At 39.8% G+C, this 19,622-nt stretch overlaps 1 protein-coding gene across 3 annotated transcripts in view; it reads right to left on the bottom strand.

The window, feature by feature from the left end:
- Positions 1-19,622, bottom strand: part of Lmbr1 (limb development membrane protein 1) — a 133,491-nt gene that overhangs the window by 20,878 nt on the left and 92,991 nt on the right. For all 3 annotated transcript variants that reach the window (XM_021162300.2, XM_021162299.1, XM_021162298.2), the window contains 4 exons: positions 9,494-9,574; positions 4,464-4,540; positions 3,830-3,907; positions 211-284 (listed from right to left, as the gene is read on the bottom strand). In XM_021162300.2, coding sequence (XP_021017959.1) covers positions 211-284; positions 3,830-3,907; positions 4,464-4,540; positions 9,494-9,574 — 310 coding nt within the window. The remainder of the gene's footprint in view (positions 1-210; positions 285-3,829; positions 3,908-4,463; positions 4,541-9,493; positions 9,575-19,622) is intronic.

Raw genomic sequence — 19,622 nt, forward strand, 5'->3', positions numbered from 1 at the left:
TGAGAATGAAGGAAAAACTCTCCAAGAGAATGCACACTTCCCAAAGTCTAAAGCCCATAGGAAAAACAAACCAAAACAAACAGCCACTGAGGCTTGCAGAGGACCGCATTGTTTTTCTTTCCAGACAAGTGTTTTAGTAAATTACTATTGTCCCAGAATCTAGACAGAAAACTTGTTAACAGACATAACATTCAGTTGAAGAAAGGATACAAAATCAGAATGATTTCAAGTGCAGCTCCCACAAAGCCAAAAGTGGAAAGAGAGGCACTTCCTATGCCGGGGCCCTGCAAGGAAGACACGCCTCAGAATTCAGTGATGCCATTACACATTTAACACCTTAAGATAGTATGAATCCTCCAAAGGCTAACTGACTTCTTCACAAACTCAACAGCATGTTATTGATTTTAGCAGGTTCAAATATAACCTGGTTTGCCTCAAATGTACTTTTAAGACATTTGCCAAAATGATATCATTATGATGACTGCTATAAAATGGAACGATCTGCTATCTGAGAAAAATACCTTGAATTTTCCAGGGAGTTTTCTTTTTTTTTTTTACATTTTCTTTTCCTTCTCTTTTTTTTTTTTTTAACTTTTTACTGATTATTTGTAAATTTTCCAGCATGCCTCACTATCCTTCTCATCTCCCCAAACCTCCCCCAAAAAATCTCACTATGGGGAAAAAAAAAATCTCACTATGGAAGCTGAGGTGTGCTATGGTATGTCACACAGTATACCCTTTTGCCCAAAGAGCTTTTCATGCAAATGTTTGTTGCAATGAGGCATTGGTCTAGTTTGAGGTCTCTGGCTTCTGCTATACTTTCAATACTGGATGCTTACTAGGACTCCTCTCAGATATCTTGCTGTTGCCCTGTGTCATAGAGATCCTGCAGCTTAGGACCTGCAATACTGGCCCCTTCGTGTGTTCCAACAGTTCATAGACAAAGTAGATATTGGGATAGGCTAACTCAAAGCAATGGATCGGGGCCTGGGTGGTAGCTAAGTTGGTCAGTTTACAGCTCTCCAGTACTGCCAAAGCAAGGGGCAAGACCCACTTTCTTGAGTTCTGCAACTGGCAAGGGGACTGGGCCAGCTCACTTGCTCTCAAGCTCTCATGCCCTCCAGGCCAGCTCTCACATGCTGGGGCAGGGCTAGCTCTCCCAAGATCATACCCTGAGGGACAGCTCACCTGTGTCCCAACTACCTAGCTAGTTCTACTTTGCTGCCCAAGTAAGGTACTGCTCACTGGGGAGGTTTTTGTTTTTGTTTTTTTAATATAATAATATATAATTAATGCAGAAGCAACATATAAAAATTATACTATAAACCTTGCCAATTTAAGCTATATTTACAAATAAAGCAATATATCCAATTTCCTTTTCCCAAATTTTCCTTGATAATTCAGTTACAAAAGTGTGACTAGTAGCACTTTTTTTAAAAAAAAAAAAAGTAATTTTAAAAAAACAGAAAGTAATACATACATTTTAATAAATATTATCTAATCTGGAGACCTACCTTTACTTAGGCAAAATAGAACAATTCAGATACTGATAACTGACAGCAAACATCAGTCCACTAAAGTAGGAACAACATTTTCAAAGCTTACTGCTAGAGATTAAAGGATAATCTCTAAATACACATCACCATTCCCCTAGTTGTCTTAAATTACAACAGCAGAGATAAAGCAAAACATCATCGCCCTAACAAAATAGCTAATATCGCACACATGATAGACACACTCTAACCTGGACACAAAGGGGAAAGACTAACCCATGGCAGTAGTTCCAGACATGAGCAGAGTGAGCACATGAGACTTACCCAGGGGTAAGTGCTCAGGTTCAAATTCAACTTAATTTAATCCCAAATTAGCACCCTTTTTAAGGGGCTGAGACTCCCTCTCTCTATAGGCAGGATCCAGAAGCAGTGGAGTATAGGGTTCAAGAGCAGTGCACCACACCGTCATGACCCAGAATGCCCACCACTCTTCTCAACAAATGGAAGCTAAGCTTTCATAAATTTTATATTAAATAATTTCATCCACTTTTCTCTCATTAATCTGTCTTTTGCTACTAGGACCTCCATCATGAACCCTGTGCTGGGTAAGGAAAAGGTCCTGCTTTCCTCCCTACAAAGGGATACTGGCAAGACGGGAAAAAAAAAAAAATGTTCTGGAATATTCACTGTATCAAAAGCAATGACAGGAAGATGAAGAGGTGCTCACATATTTAGACAAGCATACAGAGAGCCTAGAAGTACAAGTCACTGTACTGTGCACTGAGGGGATGGCACAGAATACACCCTGCTCTTCTGCTACATTACAGTGCAGTGAGAGTCAGCCTCAGTCACAGGAGCAGCTTCCTCATCTGGGACTACAATAAAGGAAAAAGGCAAAGCCAGGACTGCAGAAGAAGCAGCAGCCTGTGCACAAGGCCTCCAGTGAGAGCGAGGGAAACAAGGTGAGAAAGGTGGAGGAGCTCACACATGCTGCTGCTTATGAAAGTCACAAAAATGGCTGAAGAAATTCAAAGCAGGGTATCTTCATCTCAGGTAGAAGGAAAGGAATTAAGACAGAGACTGACAACATCTGCCTTAGAGAGAAACATGACAGAGTAAGTCAGGAGGTTTTTAATGTCACTACTATGAAGACTGGAAAGCCGCTACGTTTGGTGGCCCACACCTGGATTTCTGGTACTTAGGAGGCAGAAGCAGGAGGATCAGAGGCTCAAGGTAATCCTTGGGTCCCTAAGGAGTCTGAGGCCAGGCTGAATGACATGTAATCCTGTCCCAAAGCATGTGTTTACACATGCACATGAGTATGTACATGTATGTGTGTGCACCTGTGCACCAACAGCAGAAGAGGGGTGTTTCCAAACTTTATAGGCACCTGGGAAGTGTTGCAAGGTAGATATGGTGGTACAAACCTGTAACCTCAGCACATAGGAGGTTGAGGCAAGAGCATTGCAGACAAAAGACTGTAAGTCAAGTATAAGTATTTAGTGATGAACATCTTCCTAACATAACATATAGGTAAAATAGGGTAACTGCCAGACTCTAATAATAGTATCAGTATTTTTTGTCTGGGATTATTTTTGAGACAGTCTTAACATGTAGCCCAGGCTGATCTTAAACTCAAACTCACACCATTCAGTCCTTTAGGTGCTAGGATTGTATGCATGTGCCACAAACAGTAGAATCATCAATCTTTAAACCAGATAAAAATCAACTCATGAAAAAAGTTTATCTAGACTATCCTCTAATAACCACACAGTTTAAGTGCATTTTAAATGTTTGATACTTCTCATAAAAATTTTTCCAACGTATAAGTTTGTGAGGTCTAGCTGATCTATCTTTTATACATCATGCATTTTCTTTCAAGAACTACAAATAAAAATTTCAGTAAAAATCAACATCAAGTCTGACACAGAAGTCTATAAATAACCCAGATACTTGAAAGAAATGCCCTAGAAACAAAAGCACACATACACGTGCACACACACACACGAACACACACACACAAATACATATCTATCATATATATAAGATATTTTATATTTATATATAAAATTATATGTGTATGTATATAGATGCATATATATATACATACATACATATACACACACACATATATATATGTGTGTGTGTGTGTGTATATATATATATATATATATATATATATATATATATACTTATGAACATGTTTGTAAAAGCTTTTTATTCAGAGAAATTCGTGGACTTGAAATGCTTGCATCCAGAAAGATGTTTCCATGAGCTTACACAAAATATTCAGACACACATTTAGAAGAAAGACTTTGGAATGCATTTAACTTTACCCTTGTTCCCTTTGGCATTGCAGTCTCATCAACGAGCAGGCAAAGAATATTGCACGCCACCAGGAGGACTGAAATGGACTGCAACAGAAATGGTACTGTCAGGTCTCAGTTTCAAACACTGCTTTTGACAACACACATAACATGTGTCTTTCAGAATGGGGGAAGTCCTGTAATGAGTATATATACTCTACACAGTATATATAAGAACTCCAAGACAAATTCCAAGTATTCTGTAAATTGTAATTTCAAGGCTCATGATAGAAGATAACAATATGTAGACATGTCAGTTGAGAGAGCCATAGCGTCCCAGACCGTGCTGCAGTGAGTTGTACCACAGCCCATCTTAGAAAGCAATGCCACTCCGGAAGACTTGGGAGCAGCAGCCGTGGTTTGTGTTTTCCTAATTCTGAAGTCAACTTGAAGTTCCTGCTGCATGAGGAAGTTAAACCTTGACGACTTATGACGGCTTATCTAATTGTCATTCATTTCCATTTTTGCTCTGCTCAATTTTTACAAATTGAGAAACAGGCGGATTTTGATTCTGTTAACAGAAACACAGTTTCCTGGAAACAGCTTGGCTAAGGGAAACACAAAAGACAATACACTGTACTCAAGCTCTCAAATAGCTTCTTACTGTTTCAATAAGAAGGAGAACCATAACAGCAGGATACACCAAATTTCTCTCCCAAGCTGAAGCCTTTTTCCTCCTCTCTATTAGAAAGAAAATAAAATAAAAATTTCAGCAATTTCCAAAAATTCTTTCCAGGTTCATATTTTTATATACCTGATTATATTTCAACTAGTAAACATTATTTTTTACTTTCTGAAAAACGTAGATTATAAGAAACGCACAGTGTAGTACATAGTATATGAGTGAGTTGCACTGAAAAACGTAGATTATAAGAAACGCACAGTGTAGTACATAGTATATGAGTGAGTTGCACTGAAAAACGTAGATTATAAGATAAACTGTTTTTAATTATCTTCTACAAACTATAAAAATCCCCTTAAAACCAGCTTACTACATTAAAAGCTCAATCCCATGAGGCTTAAATTTCAGCTCGGCAAAGGCAATTTTGCTTTTAAAGAAATATATCATTAATGAATAGCTCACTTTTAGGATAAGAATATGTGCACTTGATACACATGTATATACTGATATAGGCAGATATTTGAGTATATAAAGAAGTGTGAATAATAATTCCTTCTAGTTTCAGGTCCCAAGGCTGAATGAACACTTTGTTTTCCAAAGACTATAAAGGAACGTTACCTTCAAGCTAAAATAAACCACTGTGTGCCACACCTTCCCCATGATAGGAAGAATCATAGAAGTTTAATTTTTCTTCCACACTGGGGAACTTCAAATTAACTTCAAAACAGTCTCCAGATGTATTAGAGCAACAAGATAAGGAAAGCAATAGATAAGGAAAGGCTGACATTGTGTGATGTGACAGAGGAGAACCCTTCCTGTGAGCATCCTTTCCCAGCAAGGCATTTTTCAATATGGAGCTGGCATGGGCTCTAAAGTCTGAGAAATCAAGTGGAAGTCAAGAGACAATGGCAAGGGCCTGGAGTGGCTCAGCCGTAAGAGCACCCGCTCCTCATCCAGAGGACCTGGATTTGGTTGTTAGCAAACATTGGGTGGCTCACTACTACCTGTAACTCCAGCTCCCCGGGGTTCTGGGGGCATCTGCACACATGTGGCACACATATAGTCAAGGAGATATGTATGCACACATACACACACAAACACAGGATGGTTCCCCTTTATTTTTGTAAAAGAGGCAAAAGCAGCAATGCTGAGGCAAAACTCTCAGGAAACCTAACAGAGGCAAGAAGACAAAGCACAGAGCTTGGAGCTACCAAAGCAGCTAGAAATTGAGAGGGCAGAATCTCAGAAATAAGAAACAGATAAAGAAGTAGGCCTGCTATGATGATTCCTTCCTCCTTAAGGCCTCAGTAATAGAAAAGCTACAAAAAGGAATGGAGATGTAGCTGAGAGGCTTGGAGTTCAGCAATGCTGCCAAACCCAGCCAAGAGTTCACTAGGAAGCAGTCAAAACACCCAGGTTTTCCATCAGGACCAATGTATCCCCTAGGAATACAGACAGACAGACAGACATGGCCATTCTAAGAGGCAACCCAAAAGAAGAAAGTGTCTTACAGTTTCTACAGTTTTGTGTAAGAAATATCCAGAAGTCAAACATTACCAGGAGGCAAAGAGGAAAAAGAGACAACAGGGACAGACCCTCTCTTAGTACACACACAGACTTAGGAGAAAAAGGCCTTGATTGACAGTCAACTAAATAAGTGACAAAACAGCAAACTGACAAAGAAATCTGAACCAATGAAAATAGCCAGATGAAATCCCAGAGCTGAGAGATACGGTGACTAAAGAATTCAACAAAAACTTAAACAACAGCTATGGCACAACTGGGAGATATTAAAGTGGGAAACAAACTAGAAGACAGCATTAGAGGTTAGGGTACAGAAAGGTAATAGAAGAATGGGGAAAGTCTAGTGTGTGTTTAACTGGAATCTGAAGAAATTAAAGAAAATGAGACAGATAAAAATTGTTAAGATAATGACCAACAATGTTTCAAATAATGAAATTATCAAGCCACAGCCACAAAAGAAAGAAAAGAGAAAAATGCAAGCAAGTAGGCATGTGTGTGTGTGTCCATGCACACGCACATGCACACACACACACACAATGCTCAGGACCCTGAACTTCTGGTCAAGGGAAATACAATGGCCTTTGGGGACAGAGAACAGTATGAACCTAAATGACCCAGCTTATCATCTTGCGAGTTTCCAGGCCATGCTGCTGAGAGAGGGAACTAAGAAAAGTTCTGCTCATTCTCATCCTGAAAGCATGAAATGTGAGTCTGAGAAAAACAACTAGTAAGTCTTCAGAGATGAGACTTCAGGACAAAGAAAGAACACAAAAATCTGCCAAGGGTCACCTTAGATATTCAACGGCAACACGAAACAATTCATGGCTGAAGACAAACATGCGGGAATAGTTCCCCACAGTTGCATGGGCCACAAGGAGAGATGACACATGATGGTTGCAGGTGCCCCGGAGCACCAGTGCTCTGATCCAACCTACTGAGATTCTAGGTTACTGAATCAGTTGTCAGCATTCCAAACCATAGTTTCTTCCTCTCAGGGATGCAAAAAACACCAGAATCCCAAAATCCCTATTTTCCCACCAAAAAATGCCAAGCATGCAAAGAAGCACACAATTAAAACAATACTATAAAACAAAACCAATAATTTGAAACTTATCAGGAGCTAACAGAGATGTCAGAATTCATAGGCAAAGATATTAGAAGTATTCTTGTCTTTGTTAGGGTGTGTATTGCTGTGACATACACCATGACCAAAAGTAACATAGGGAGAAAGGGGATTTATTTCAGCCTACAATTGTAGTCCATTGTCATAAAGAGAAGTCAGGACAGTAACTCAGGACAGGAGTGTGGAATCAGGAAATGAAGCAGAGGCTACAGAGGAATGTTGCTTACTAGCTTGCTCCTAATGGCAAGTTCAGCCTCATTTCTTACACAACTCAGGACCACCTCTCCAAGGGTGGTTACACCCAAAATGGGCCGGGCCCTCCCACACCAATTATTAACAACAACAACAACAACAACAACAACAACAACAACAACATAATTTAGTGGGAGAATTTTTTTTCAACTGAGGTTCTCTGTTTTGAAATGACTCTAGCTCTGTGGTTCTCAACCTGTGAACGTAGAGCGTTTTATGGGTTGAATGACCCTTTCACTGGGGTCTCCTAAAACCACTGGAAAACGTCGGTATTTACATTAAGATTGATAACAGTAGCATCAGTTATGAAGTAGCAACAAAAATAATTTTATGGTTGGGGGGGTCATTACAATATGAGGAACTGTACTAGCTAAGTTGAGAACTACTGTTCTAGCTTGTGTCACATTGACACTAGACAACCAGCACAGCTCTCAGAGAGGTGGAGAAATGGCTCAGTTGGCAAAATACCTGCGGTTCAAGCATGAAAACCTGAGTTTGATCACCAGAATCCACATGAGAAAGTCTGGTATAATGGCACAAGCATGGAATTCCAGGGCTGGGAAGGCAGAGAAAGAAACATCTCTGAGGACTGCTGGCTAAGCAGTGAGCTACAAATTCAATGAACAAACAAACAAACAAATAAACAAACAAAAAGTCTCAAAAAACAAAGTGGAAAGCAATAAAAGAAGAAACCTGCCATTAACCTCTGGCATACAAATGCACATGTATGTGAGCACACACACTCAGAGTGCTCTCATAACTATATTATTTTCCCCCCACAAAGGTAAAGGAAACAGATTTAGCAATGTCAATTAGCAGCATGATGATAATTGGCCCAAGCAAAACAGAAAACCCAGTCTCTGAGACCAAAATACAGCAGTTTGATCACCAGAATCCACATGAGAAAGTCTGGTATAATGGCACAAGCATGGAATTCCAGATCAGACCTACAGAAAAAAAAGGTTGAGACGATTGAAACATAGCAACAGAAACCCAAAGCCAAACACAGAGAGAAAGGAGTATAAAACAGCATCAGCCTGGAGCTACAGCCAATCTGCAAATAACTGAAGTTCCTCACAAGGGTAACACAAGTAGAAAATAAAAATATGTGGAGAAATAAAAGCAAAATCTCTCTAAGATATATGACAAGTGTAATTCCTACATCCATGAAACTTGATGAACTAAAGACCAAGAAAACCACCTTAAGGCATGTCATAATCAAACTACCTTATATCAGTTGTTAAAAACAAAAAATCTTAGAAGCACATTTTTTAAAATCGCATTGACATCAATGAGAAGAGAGGCCCTTGGTCTTGTGAAGGCTCGATGCCCCAGTGTAGGGGATGCCAGGACAGGGAGTGGGTGGGCTAGTGAGCAAGGGGGGGGGGGATGGGATAAGTGGGGGGTGGAGAGGAAATGGCTAAAATTTGCAATGTAAATAAAGAAAACATCTAATAAAACAATAAAAAATAAATAAATAAAAGCACATTGACAGGGGAGTTGTTTACATATTTTTTTTCTCAAAAACAATGCAAGTGGAGCTAACAAGACTCTGTGTGACTAAGGGTCCCTGCCACCAGTCTGACAACTTATGTCCAAACCTGGAAGCCCACATGATGTAAGAAAAGAACCTTTGACTACAGGTTGTTTTCTGACCTGCACATCCACTGTGCATGTGGCATGTGTGTACCCACATACAGGAAAAATCTACTCAAGTCAAGAGCCAAAAACACATCATCTTTGAATATTAGTATATTTGAAAAGTAACTTTAGGGGCTGGAGGGGCTGGAGGGGCTGGAGCCTCAGTGGCTTAGAGCATTTGCTCCTCTTGCAGAAGACTCGGGTTCATTCCCCACATACTGCAAGGTGGTTCCCCACCATTGGTACTCCAGTTCTAGGGAATACACAGACATTCAGGCAAAATATTCATATACATAAAAAAATAAATAAGCCTTAAAAGTAATTTTAGAAATATACACTTAACCTCTCCCAAAAGGAAGACAAGGACTCTGAACACAGTAAGTTTTTAACACAAAATTTTCAAATATTTTAGGACTATTTTACAATCTTAATAACTAAAACCAACAAATAAACCAAGAAAAAAGTACAATACCTAATTTTGTCTTAAGGATCTTTACATTCTCAAGTTCTTGCTCCAATTCCATTACATTGTACTCCACCGATGAAGATAGCCCTATTAAAGCAAAAGCATTAAGTGTAACAGTGGAGAGCTTGGAGAACAGGCAGAGCATTAGTTAATATACAAAACATTTGGTACTCACTGATGGCTGGGAGGAACAGACACTGTTGTGAGTTATGTAAAAACACACTATTTAGAGCAGTGGTTCTCAACCTGTGGGTCACAACCCCAGCGGGGGTTAAATGGCTCTTTCATAGGGTTTGCATATTAGGTATCTTGTATATCAGATATTTATATCACAATTCATAACACTTAAATTACAGTTATAAAGTGGTTGGGGTCACCATATCACGAGGGTGTATTAAAGGGTGACAGCATTAGGAAGGTTAAAGACCACTGCTCTAGAGCATTCATGCTCTTGATAACTGAAAACCATGTTTCTTAGGAAGATGCCTTCCCTGACTTGCTCTGCTATATTACTCTTGTTTTCATGTGCTTACCATACCAAGTACAAGGAGTCAAAACCTTCCACTCTCCATTTTGCCTCCCTGGGATGACAATTATTACCAATGTGACGGGTGCTTCCATAGCTTTCTTCAAATTCATATTTGACTTCTGTCTCACATATGGATTTTCTCTCTCATGCAAATTTTTATACTAATATCAAACCAGGCACATTAGCTGTTTGCTGTTGCCTGTCAATAAATATTTCCTAACAGCTGAGTGTGCAAACCACAATCTGGATTACTACAACCTAACTCAGAATTATTACTTCATTTGTCAATATTCTAGTGTATATTAACATATCCAATTCATTTGCTTCTATTATTTCTGTAAAACAGATTTCCAAACTTCAGATTAGTGGGGGCCATTACAGGTTTAGGAACTTTCTAAGTTTACATTCCCCAAATGATCTTATGTACCATAGTAATTCAAATTATAATAAGCCTAACTACTATCAATAGCTTTTGAAAACTCCTATTTATTTATCATCATTAGCACTGGGTATCACCAATGGTCGAATTTTTGTCAAAGTGATGAGCTACTTAAATATACATTTTCCTAAATGCAACAGATCACATCTCCTGTTTCTCATGTGGATTTCTTCCATTCCTACTTTCTGCTTACTTCTACAATGATCTATGTACAGTATCTTCCTCTTCTTTCTGCTTGATCTCTTTAAATTCTGAAACAGATGAACCCTCAGACACCATGTGCCAGGTTAGGCTTTCTCTGCTGGTAAGGAATGGTGTTCATTGTGGATATGTATTTGACTGCTGAGGGTCTCCCTTATTGTGCCTCTAGGACTGTTATGTATAAGTAATGTACAGCATACATTTTATCATTTCATAATGACCATTTTCCTAAATTATATTTTGAGAACTTTTACATTTTTATTCATTTTGGAGTTTTACTTACCATGAATGTGCATGTGTTTCACTGAAATCATCATCTAGCTAAATCTTATTTCAAGTTTAATCTCTATCAGTTAAGAATTCATTGGTGATACCCAAATACTCCCAGGAGAAAGTTGGTCTCCCAGAAGTGCAGACACACCTTGAGTACAGGTAAAATCACTACTTCTGCTCAGAGGGACCTGCCTGGAGATCTCAGGACAAAGTAACTGAGGAACAGCCTGGGACAAGATCCTTCCAGTTACTGTCTGCATCCGGAGCTAATCCTGTGCCACAGCGCCCAGAGCTGATTCTATGCCACAAAGCTCCATATCCAAATACTGCAGGGATAGAGCTGGTCTCCCAGGAGTGTGGACATATTTGTGAATACAGGTAAGACCACCACTTCTGCTCAAATTCCTGGCCCAAGAGGGACCTGCCCAGAGCCACCAGACAAAAGAACCAAGAACAGCTAGGGACAGGATCCTTCAGGTTTCCCTCTGCACCCAGGAGCTGACCCTGTGCCACAGCTCTCCATACCCAAATTCCTGCCAGAGAGAACTGGTTTCCCAGGAGTACTGATACACAGCCTTGCAGGACGGACAAGCCACAGGCAGAGACAGCAAGACCAGCTAACACTGGAGATAACCAGATGGTGAGAGGTAAGGGAAAGAACATAAGCAACAGAAACCAAGGTTACTTGGCATCATCAGAACCACAGAACCACAGCAAGCCCTGGATACCCCAACACACTGGAAAAGCAAGAATTTGATTTAAAATCACATCTCATGATGATGATAGAGGACTTTAAGAAGGACATAAATAACTCCCTTAAAGAAATACAGGAGAACACAGGTAAACAGCTAGAAGCCCTTAAAGACAAAACACAAAAAATCCCTTAAAGAATTACAGGAAAACACAACCAAACAGGTGAAGGAATTGAACAAAATCATCCAAGATCTAAAAATGGAAATAGAAGCAATAGAGAAATAACAAGTGAGACAACCATGGAGATAGAAAACCTAGGAAAAAGATCAGAAGTCATAGATGCATCACTAACAGAATACAAGAGATAGAAGAATCTCAAGTGCAGAAGATACCATAAAAATGTTGACACAACAGTCAAAGAAAATGCAAAATGCAAAAAGTTCCTAACCCAAAATATCCAGGAAATCCAGGACTCAATGAGAAGACCAAACCTAAGGATAATAGATATAGAAGAGAGCAAAGATTCCCAACTTAAAGGGCCAGAAAATATCTTCAACAGAATTATAGAAGACAACATCCCTAACCTAAAGAAAGAAATGCCCATGAACATACAAGAAGCCTACAAAAGTCCAAATAGATTGGACCAGAAAACAAATTCCTCCCGTCACATAAAAGTCAAAACACCAAATGCACAAAACAAAGAAAGAATATCAAATGCAGTAAAGGAAAAAAGTCAAGTAACATATAAAGGCAGACCTATCAGAATTACACCAGAGTTCTCACCAGACACTATGAAAGCTAGAAGATCCTGGGTAGATGTCATACAGACCCTAAGAGAACACAAATGCCAGCCCAGGCTACTATTCCAAGCTAAACTCTCAATTACCATAGATGGAGAAACCAAAGTATTCCATGACAAAGCCAACTTTACACAATATCTTTCCACAAATACAGCACTACAAGGGATAATAGATAGAAAATGCCAACACAAGGAGGGAAACTACTCCCTAGGAAAAGCAAGAAAATAATCTTTCAACAAACCCTAAAGAAGATAGCCACACAAACATAAAAATAACATCAAAAAACAGCAGGAAGCAACAATCACTATTCCTTAATATCTCTTAACATCAACAGATTCAATTCCCCAATAAAAAGACATGGACTAACAGACTGGATATGTAAACAGGACCCAGCATTTTGCTGCCTACAGGAAACACACCTCAGTGTCACATTACCTCAGAGTAAAGGGCTGGAAAACAATTTTCCAAGCAAACGGTCTGAAGAAACAAGCTGGAGTAGGCATTCTAATATCAAATAAAATCGACTTCCAAATAAAAGTTATCAAAAAGGATAAGGAAGGATACTTCATACTTATCAAAGGAAATATCTACCAAAAAAACCTCTCAATTATGAACATCTATGCTCCAAATGCAAGGGCACCCATATTCATAAAAGAAACTTTACTAAAGCTCAAAGCACACATTGCATGTCACACAATAATAGTGGGAAACTTCAACACTCCACTTTCAGCACTGGACAGGTCATGCTAACAGAAACTAAACAAAGACACAGTGATATTAACAGAAGTTATGAACCAAATGGATTTAACATATCTATAGAATATTTCATCCTAAATCAAAAGAATATACCTTCTTCTCAGCACCTCATGGTACCTTCTCCAAAACTGACCATATAATCACTCACAAAACAGCCCTCAACAGATACAAGAAGATTTAAATAATCCCATACACATTCAGATCACATAGGACTAAGGCTGGTGGTCAATAGCAACGAAAACAACAGAAAGCCCACATACACATAGAAGCTGAACAACGCCTACTCAATGATAACTTGGTCAAGGAAGAAGTAAAGAAAGAAATTAAAGACTTTTTAGAATTTAATGGAAATGAAGGCACAACATACCCAAACTTATGGGATACAATGAAAGCAGTGCTAAGAGAAAAAACTCAGCTCTGAGTGCCCCCAAAAAGAAACTGGAGAGAGCATACACTATCAGCTTGACAGCACACTTGAAAGCTCTAGAACAAAAAGCAAATACACCCAAGAGGAGTAGGCAGCAGGTAATAAACTCAGGGCTGAAGTCAACCAAGTAGAAACAAAAAGAACTGCACAAAGAAGCAACAAAACCAGGAGCTGGTTCTTTGAGAAAATCAACAAGATAGATGAACCCTTACCCGGACTAAGCAGAGGGCACAGAGACAGTATCCAAATTAGCAGAATCAGAAATGAGCATGGAGATATAACAACAGAAACTGGAAATTCAAATTGAGACTTAGAAATAATAGGTGAGAATGACAAGAAAAGTGAAACAGAAGAGGTAAGAATGTTAGAGAACCCCTTCAGTAAGGTCTGTTTCTGGAGCCTTGGTGAGCACAGCACAGCAGGAAGAGGTCACCCCAATCATTAGGGCCTTTAAGTCACTAGACTCAGAATGAAAGCTTTAGAGTGCTTCCTACTTCAGCTAGGAAAGGAAAGATACAAAGCTTTGGCTTTATCAGAGAAAAGACAAGGAGGACCTAGAATAAGATGTTCTAAGTAGCCCATACTCATTCATTCTGTCTTTACCGTCAATTTACCCTAATTACATTCAGTAAAATATAGAACATCAACTTTCCACACTATTTGTCTTAGTTTTCATTGACTTTTAAGTCTTACCCTTATCAGAATGAAGTGTGCACAAAGCTTAGTGTCAAAACCCCTTGGACTTGTTTCAATGCCCGCTTCTCCCTGATACCACCTCACCATGAGGTGCTTTCCAGGTTTCTCAAATCTCAAGGTGTCCAGGAAGCAGAGAGAAGGGAAGGGACTACAGACAGGATATCCTTCAAGGACATGCCTCCAGTTTCTGGCTGCTAAGATGCACCTTCTAACGAAGTGGTTCTCAACCTGTGGGTCACAACCCTTTTAGGAGTCAAATGACTCTTTCACAGAGGTCACCTAACACCATCAGAAAACATATTTACATTTCAATTCATAATGGGAGCAAAATTACTGTTATGAAGTAACAGTGGAAATAATTTTATGGTTGAGGAGTCACCCTAACATAAAGAACTGTATTAAAGGGTCACAGCATTAGGAAGGTTGGAGATAAGCCTTCAAGTCTATAGCTGCAATACTGTTTTTATGAAGTCTGAGCAACTCTCAGACTTACCCCAGGAATGTCTTCTCGTCAATGCCACTGTAAACTGTACAGGATCTTTGCTCCCAGTGTCCTTGCTGTGAATACATGTCTGTGCAGTGACATATCCACTGGACACAGGTGAGCATTTTCAATTCCCAAATTCACGTATCAGATTAGAGCAATTTCTTGATCCTTTTTTTTTCCCCACCATATTCTCTCTCTTAACCCTGTGTGGAAGGGGTGTGAGCTAGAGGCTGGCTGTACAGGTCTGGAACATTTTTACCTCTGAGACTTACTTATTCTTGTCATTCTGGATTATTTTCTTATTTCTAAGTTTCAAGAACTCTTTCTGTTAACTGGATGTCCCAGACGATGGAGCCTTGGCCTTTATCATGAAAGTGGCCTTCTTGAATATACAAGGCATGACAGGTGGTTCATCTTTAGCTATTCTTCCATGTACCCCACATCCACATGCCCATGTCTACTTGTGTTCACACAAGAGGCTTTCTTCAGTCACCAGAGTTTTGACTGTGTTCTTGTGTTGTAATGAAGCCATGAGGAATAAATGCCAATTTGAACTTCAGACGTCTGGAGGATTTTGAAAAGATGAGTTTCACACCTAACAATCCAGTGATTCCCTATTGCTAGAGCTACAGAGCTTTCTTCTTAGGCTGGGCACGTTCCTGAGAAAAACCCTGACTTCCTTCTCAAATTAAAGTTCAGCTATGCAAAAGGAGAATGACGGAATCTATGTACTTTGTCTGCAAGCACTCCTACCCTACCAGGCCGAGACCCTCTGTTTCACACAGAAAGAAATGTTTACGCTTCTTCTAAGACAGACAAGAGGCAAGTGCCTGGTACCTTGGATGGAAGCAAAGAATGTAGCAATTAAGCCACTTCATGACAGCTTTTTAACAATCCCTCCCTTTCTTAGCTCATGCTACCTTATCTGGTGGTGTCCCTTTGTGACTTTGGGGGATTCTAAAGTATAAATAAAGACTTAGGAATAAACTCCTTTTGTTCTGTTAATCTGGCTAATTCTAACATTTTCTTGTCTGCTGAATTCTAAGTTATTATGGTGGTTTTCCCGTGGAATTTCCTGACGCCCTAGGTTTATGATTCTCTCTGTTCTCACCCATGGGATGGCATGTACTCATCAGGATGCTTTCCACTAAGTCTCAAAATCAAAGAAATTTTAAAAATAAGGAAACAGTTTCAAATAATTAGAAGTTAGGAGCCAGAGCCAGAGTAAGCTTCCACGTGGCTTTCCAGCAGCTCAACAGTGACATCAAGGGACTAAACTGTGCCTCCCACACACTAGATTGATGTGTGCAGACTGGCACTTTCCCTCCACGCAGGGCAAATGTTTGGACTGCTCCTGGGTATCCCAGTGCTTACCTTCTCACTTGTATCACTCCTACTGAGTCAGCCTGCTATTCTGTAAAGCATTCTGTGTCATGGTGAAACTCACAACATTAGCTAACCATTTCCTCACTGCTCCCCACCCCTTCTTCCAAATCCTCATCTTGCTTAAATATTATTTCAATACTAATGTTACATTTTTCATTCTCTGCAGTAGTGTCTGGTGTCAATGCAGAAATGTAAAAGGAATATACCAAGACTGCTTCTTTTGGGGGGGGGGGCCTAATCAATAAGTAACATGTGTAACACTTCACAACTGCAAGCTGCAGATGGTAATTTTGACACAACCCTTTTTTTTAAATGTTTTTTTATCAAAAATAATTTTTCATACAATATATTCTGATCACAATTTCCTCTCTCCCAACTCCTCCCAGATCCTCCCCCCTTCCCTTACCCTCCAAACTCTACATTTTCTTTCCTTTCTTTTTATCTCTCTTCAGAAAACAGGCAAACAAAACCCATAAAAACAAAAAAATTAGAAACCATAATATATAAGAGACCAGTAACTGTGTTCAAACAGAGCAATATGAGACAAAAAGTCTACAAAAAAAATACCATTGGATTCATTTTTTATTTTTTATTTTTTGCTGACCATCTACTACAGGACATGGGGCCTACTCTTAAGTGTGGTTAATATACCCAATGAAACCCCATTGGAAAAAAACAAATTTTTTTTGCAAGTGGTTTGTCAATTGGAGATGGCGTCTTGAGCAGATCATTTCTACAATTCTACTCGCAGTTCTGGAATATCCTCCCCCACCCCTGGCTTGAACCTGTGCAGATCCTGTGAATGTCTCTAAGTTTGTATGTGCATCAGTTGTGTGTATGTCTGGAAGACACTGTTTCCTTAGAGTCGTCCATCTCTTCTGGCTCTAACAATCTTTCCACCTCCTCTTCTGCATAGTTCCCTGATCCCTGGGAGGAAGGGTTTGGTGAAGACATCCCATTTGGAACTCAATATTCAGAAATCTCTCATTCTTAGCCAATTGTTCAGTTGTAGGTTTCTGTAGTAGTACCCACCTAAATATGGATGATGGCTGAGCAATGGTGTATTGCAGAATGTGTGTGTGTGTGTGTGTGTGTATGTATACACATGAGTACACACGAATATATACATATACATATATATGTCATTTTATTGCTATGTTCCTTTAACAGGACAATAGTATTTTATTTTACCCTAGACCCAAGACCTATCTAGTCTCGGGTTCTTGGCTACCAAAGCAGTGTGATGGATAGGTTCCAACTCCTGGAGTGGGCCTTAAATCAGAGTAGCTGGTTACTCCCACAATGTCTGAGCCACTATTACACCAGCATATCACACAGAGATGTCACTGCTGCAGATCAGAAGAGTTTATAGCTGAGCTGGTAGCTACCTTTCTTCTCTAGTAGCAAACACAGTACCTTCTGGTACCACGTATACTAGTCAGGAGGGGTGAAGACTCTAGTTAGGCACCAGCTCAACTACATCATATCTGGAAATCAGAGTTGTTATAGGATAAATTTCAGTATTTTAAATCCCTGTTTAGAGAAAAGGGATACAGCACTGGCATAGCAGAGATATCGATGTCCATGTGGTAACCTCTCCTGTGAGCCTCTATGGCTTTGAATCTGCACTCGGCATCAGCCTGATGAACTTTCCCTGTTATTTACTTGACCACCTTTTCTTCCTTGTTATTTTCTTTCCATCTACATATGTGCTTACATTAGTACCTTACCTCTGTAGTCCATAATTATTATTTCATCAATGGTTTTCTCCTATATTCTGCTCTGTGATTCACAAGATTTTTTCTACCACAATCAGCCAGGTGATTAATTTTTCAGAAAGACGATATTAACTTCCTAATGGTGCTGGCCCAAATTCCCATAAACCTTTTATTTATTGTCTTGTAGTTCTTGATGTCTATGGTCCTACCATCAAGATGGTCCCTAGGGGGCTGGTGAGATGGCTCAGTGGGTAAGAGCACCCGACTGCTCTTCCGAAGGTCCAGAGTTCAAATCCCAGCAACCACATGGTGGCTCACAACCATCCGTAACGGAGATCTGGTGCCCTCTTCTGGAGTGTCTGAGGACAGCTACAGTGTACTTACATATAATAAATAAATAAATCTAAAAAAAAAAAAAAAGATGGTCCCTAGGGCATTCTGGGAGAGAGTCAACCTTTGTCTTTTCTAGTACTTCAAGGCTAATTGCATCCCTTGGCTCTCAGGCCTTCCTCAAACCACTCCCACTTATGCTTCCATTGTCTTTTCCATTCTTTGGCCATCCTCCTGCAGTCTTACACGGCACCTACCAGATACCCTGTATGCCCATGAATATCAAGAACTTTACTCTGACCATATCTGCAAAGTACCACATTCACAGGTTCTGGAGATTAGAAATGGGCATCTTTGGGTCATCACTTTTTACAGCTTTTTTTTTTTAAAGCTCTAGATAGTTTTGTTTTCTTTTCTCATACATCTCCTTGGCCCATTTTGTTACATTTGGAGGATAGGTACAAATTCTGTCTTGTACAAATTCTTTCCTGTCTCTCCAATTAACTCTTAAATAAGTCTCACTTGCTAGGTGATCATCTTCTGCACTGGCCCTAAATGACTGCCCCTGCTTCTGTTTTATCTTCAACGCTGCTTCCTTCATAACTAATTAGGGCAGATGGTACTTCAAACAGCTGGAAGTTCGCCAAGGCTTGGTCTTCTTGGGGACTAAAGAGCAAGAAGCCAAAAGAACTGAATCAGAAGCAAGAAGGCTAACCTGACTAGTAGAGGCAAACAGCCATCATTTTCAAACAAAGATGCCAAGGAGTATTGGGCCACCTAGGTTCACTATGGGCCACTGTGGAAATTCAAATGCCTTTTTCTTTTAATTTTTTATTAGGTATTTTCTTCATTTACATTTCAAATGCTATCCAAAAAGTCCCTTATACCCTCCCCCCCCCCGCTCCCCTACCTACCCACCCACTCCCACTTCTTGGCCATGGCGTTCCCCTGTACTGGGGCATATAAAGTTTGCAATATCAAGGGGCCTCTCTTCCCAATGATGGCCAACTAGGCCATCTTCTGATACATATGCAGCTAGAGACACAAGCTCTGGAGGTACTGGTTAGTTCATATTGTTGTTCCACCTATAGTGTTCCACCCCTTGAGCTCCTTGGGTACTTTCTCTAGCTCCACCACTATGTTCCATCCAATAGCTGACTGTGAGCATCCACTTCTGTACTTGCCAGGCACTGGCATAGCCTCACAATAGACAGCTATATCAGGGTCCTTTCAGCAAAATCTTGCTGGTGTATGCAATAGTGTCTGCATTTGGTGGCTGATCGAATGGCTGTTGAAAAAATGTTCAACATCCTTAATCATCAGGGAAACGCAAATCAAAACAACCCTGAGATTCCACCTCACACCAGTCAGAATGGCTAAGATCAAAAATTCAGGTGACA

The sequence above is a fragment of the Mus caroli genome, chromosome 5, assembly GCF_900094665.2.
Source record: "Mus caroli chromosome 5, CAROLI_EIJ_v1.1, whole genome shotgun sequence".
NCBI lineage: Eukaryota > Metazoa > Chordata > Mammalia > Rodentia > Muridae > Mus > Mus caroli.